General features: G+C 57.8%; 1 protein-coding gene across 1 annotated transcript; it reads right to left on the bottom strand.

Annotated features, from left to right (window-relative positions):
• Positions 1-1,299: 1,299 nt before the first annotated feature.
• Positions 1,300-3,543, bottom strand: LOC123451105 (glycerol-3-phosphate acyltransferase RAM2-like). The gene is made up of 2 exons (XM_045128115.1): positions 2,069-3,543; positions 1,300-1,971 (listed from the first exon to the last, which is right to left on the bottom strand). The coding sequence occupies exons 1-2, from the start codon at positions 3,083-3,085 to the stop codon at positions 1,453-1,455; spliced, it is 1,536 nt and encodes a 511-aa protein (XP_044984050.1). The 5' UTR covers positions 3,086-3,543; the 3' UTR covers positions 1,300-1,452.
• Positions 3,544-3,764: the final 221 nt, after the last annotated feature.

The following is a 3,764-nucleotide window of genomic DNA, read 5'->3' as shown; positions in this document are numbered from 1 at the left end:
GAGGGGAAATAACCGTCTCGTGTCACGTGATAATTCTGTGGAAGTTTAATGCACACGATTAGTCCGCAAGGGGCATCGTCATCAACCACGAAAACTACTTGGGATAAATTGTGCTCTTACACGTTCGATCCCGACGAGACGCACAGAGACGATGGCCGCACACCTTTGATGGTCGGGCACGATGGCATTGGGTACCCGTTTGGTGAAGACATGACCGACCCTCTCATGACGGACCAACTCGGCTTGGGCAGGTCTTCCCCGCTTGATCATGAGTTTCCGGAAGACTATGGCCTTGACGAAGAGGATGCCAAAGTGGACATCGATGGAGAGCCATTGTTTGATGAGCTCCCCGCCCAAGGCAATGCAAAGAAGAAGCGTAAGAGCAAACAGACCAAAGCATACACACAAAATAAGGGCAAACTCTTTTGTGAATGTTGGAGAGACATTAACCAAGACCCCAAGAGCAGTCGTTGAAGACCATGGTGAGGGGGAGCCACCGCAGTTGTGAGGGAAGACCAACTCCAAGAACGAGGACAAGCGTGAGGCGACATCCCTTACCATGCAAGCTACTTCGCAAGGCATGATCACCAACAAGGATTCAAGAGAGGAGAAGCACCGGCAAGACAAGGAGGAGCAAATTAAGGCCTTCATGGACATACAAAACAAGAAGCTCGCGTTGGAGGCGGAGAAGCAAGTGAAGATGCCACAGAGACCGAGGCCACTAGAGCAAGAGAAGTCCGTCTCGCTTGCATGACGAAGGGAGTTGAGATCATGAAGGTGGACTTGAGCTCGGTCTCTTCGAGGCGGTCTTGGTTCGAGAAGATGCAGACCGACATACTCAACCTCGATGACGAGTGATTCATGTTGTGGTGTGTGGGCATGATGATCACGAACGAGATAGCGTGGTAGAACTACATCCTCATTTTGTGTGCTAGCATGTGTTTTGGCCCGATGACAAGTACGTCCAGCTCGAAAACTGCATATTTTTATATAGGCTGGCATATGTATGTCGACCGTTGACATATCGTCGGCATGAACTCTTGCTACTGACATGTTCGTTTGGGTCGTGTGGTTAAAGTTGTTCTTAATATCCTAATATTGGTACAGGTGCGTGTGGGCACCAGAGAATCGTATTTCAGCAACCGTTGCAGGTCGAATTCATTGCAGGTCATACATGCAAAGCTGTTTCATCACCCACTGGATGCAGAATGGATGGGTACGACAGTTGGTGACGACCAGCTGGGTGTAGAACAATTGCCCTTGTCTTTTTAAGTAAAAAAAGGAAAGAAGAAAGGTGCATTAATCCAGCAACCCGCATTAGAATAGTGTATATTCTCAGATCAATAGCACAAAGGCATCGAGTATGTTCTTTGTTACATCTTTTAATATTTGACTGACAGTGCTGGTGTCGTAATTTCTTTTCTTTTGAGGATCCTTGGCAAAGTTTAATCATTAGGAGCCCATGAACTTCTTCTTGTCGATGTTGGGCTTGGAGACGACGGAGCCGTCGTTGCCGGCGAGCGCCTTGTACTTGTCCTTCCTGGTGAAGCTTGTGCACTCGTAGGAGAGCGTGGAGGCGATGAGTCTCTGGATGTAGTTGGCCACCTCGTGGCTGGTCTTGCCGCCCTTGCAGGTGAGCTCGTGGGGCAGCTTGTTGAGGAAGGTGACGACGTACCCCGGGCTCGGGTTCATGAAGAAGTAGAAGGGGTCCAGCCCCTTCCACCCCCTCGCCGTCGTGCCGTGGAACATGCTCATCTGGTTCTCCATCGCCACCGGCACGATCTCGTCCGTCAGCTCCGCGAACAGCGCCGAGAAGCGCAGCAGGAAGGGCTCCCGGCACGTCGTCCCCTCCGGGCAGATCACCAGGTCCCCCTCCTTGAGCAGCCGCCGGATCATCGCCGCATCCGCCGCCCGGTCGCGGGTCAGCCGCACCGTGCGGATCGGCGACAGCATCTCCGACAGCCGCGACACCTGCACCAGATCCCGTTGCCTGTCGTCAGCACGTGACCAATGGAGTAGGCTCTGTGTCGTCGCTGCTGTACTGTGCACATGTATGTATAGTACGTACCGAGTAGGTGACGGCGGTGATGGGCCGGCCGAGGGCGGTGGAGAGGAAGATGGGGTCGAGGAGGGTGCGGTGGGAGCAGATGAAGAGCACGCCGGTCTGTCCGGTCTCGAGGCTGGCCGGCGGCGGCGGGTTGCCTTTGACGGTGACGCGGACGCCGAGCGCGGTGAAGGCGTGGTACACCATGCGCATCGGCAGGAGCGAGCCCGCGGCGATGCGGAGGCAGGAGAGGATGAATCCGATGGGGATCCAGAGCAAGGTGAGCAGGGCGAGCGCCGGCGACGGCTTCTGCACGATCCGGCCGTCGTGGAAGATGACCGGCTTGGGCAGGTCCTCCCGCGGCACGGGCTTGAGCTTGGGCGTCGGGGGCACCACGTACCCCTCCTTGCAGAGCCTCATGAACGGGTAGTCCGTCTTCCTGTCGCCGAGGCCGACCTCCGGCGCGGCGTCGCCGAACGCCCGACGGAGCGCGTCGGCCTTGTTCTCGCCGACGAGCACGCCGGGGGAGCGGACGAGGCCGGTGGCCCTGCCGCGCCAGACGACGAGCTCCGTGCCGAGCACGACGTGGGCGCCGATGTAGTCCTTGAGGAAGGCCTCCACCATGATCCTCGGGTTGGCGGTGAGCACGCACCGGCGGCCGCAGGCCGAGAAGACGCGCCACGACTCCGGGTGGAGGTCGGAGCAGTAGAACTTGGGCAGCACGGCGCGCGCCACGGCCTCGACGTCGTCCACCTTGGCGCCGGCCATGGACGCGAAGATGAGCACCTGGATCCCCGCCGACTCGGACACGACGTAGTAGAGCAGCCCCGCGAGCGGCGCCAGCAGGAGCAGCGCCGTCAGCCGGAGCACGCCGCCGGTCTCGAACGCCATGTGCGCGAAGTAGGGGAACGAGCTCCGCCCGCACAGCAGCGTGCCGTCCAGGTCCGCCACGACCGTGTCCCCGCTCCGGCCCACCGACGCGCACTTCTCCACCGTCGGGAACGGCGACGCCGTCATCGTCCTCGCGCCCGCTCCCGCCATCGCTCCCAACCCGACCTCTCCCGGCACACAAGCTACAATGCAAGTGCCTTGGTCTGTCTCCGTCTCCTCCCAAGTGCCGAACTCTGCATGAGAGTCTCGCACTTTTCCGTGGCCGTTTATATACAAAAAAAACCCGGGTCGAGCACGAACACAAAAGACCAAAGCGAATTGTTTACGACGCGTGCTGCTACGTACGGTATAGAAGAAATCGCGGAGAGAAGATTACAAGGAGCGCAAGTAAGTACATCCGGTGCGTCGTCGTTAGGCGTTGTGAACTTGGCAATGCTCCAAGAACCGGGCTCTTGGGATGCGCCGGTGCGGGCGTTGTTTTACACGCTCCCAGGGCTTTGGCCCTGCCGCCAGTAAAGCGAAGCGGGAGAAAACAATTCGGGGCCGGTGACTCTCTCCCGTACTTGTTTTGATTGAGGGAAATGGATGGAGTGCTCTTGTTCTGTTCTCCCGGATGGACGACGAAGACGACGGGTTAGTTTATTTCAGGGATCGTATATGGTAGTACACGGTACGAAAGCGCCATTTAGAGCCCGGGCCACAGGTTGGTACGTGGGACGTTGGGCCGCCTGGTCGATCGATCTTACAGTACCACCTTGGTCGATATTCGAGGCGTATTATGGAGGGGAGGAAGAGGAACAGCGTGTGCGCGCGCCCCCACACTTCGCTG

The sequence above is a fragment of the Hordeum vulgare genome, chromosome 4H, assembly GCF_904849725.1.
Source record: "Hordeum vulgare subsp. vulgare chromosome 4H, MorexV3_pseudomolecules_assembly, whole genome shotgun sequence".
Classification (NCBI taxonomy): domain Eukaryota; kingdom Viridiplantae; phylum Streptophyta; class Magnoliopsida; order Poales; family Poaceae; genus Hordeum; species Hordeum vulgare.
This window is presented reverse-complemented; position numbering and strand designations above follow the sequence as displayed.

Excerpts from the sequence above, each read along its gene's own strand:
- LOC123451105 (XM_045128115.1), bottom strand. The coding sequence starts at position 3,085 with ATGGCGGGAGCGGGCGCGAGGACGATGACGGCGTCGCCGTTCCCGACG. Across the intron at positions 1,972-2,068 it reads TCACCGCCGTCACCTACTCG|GTGTCGCGGCTGTCGGAGAT; the intron begins GTACGTACTATA and ends GATCTGGTGCAG.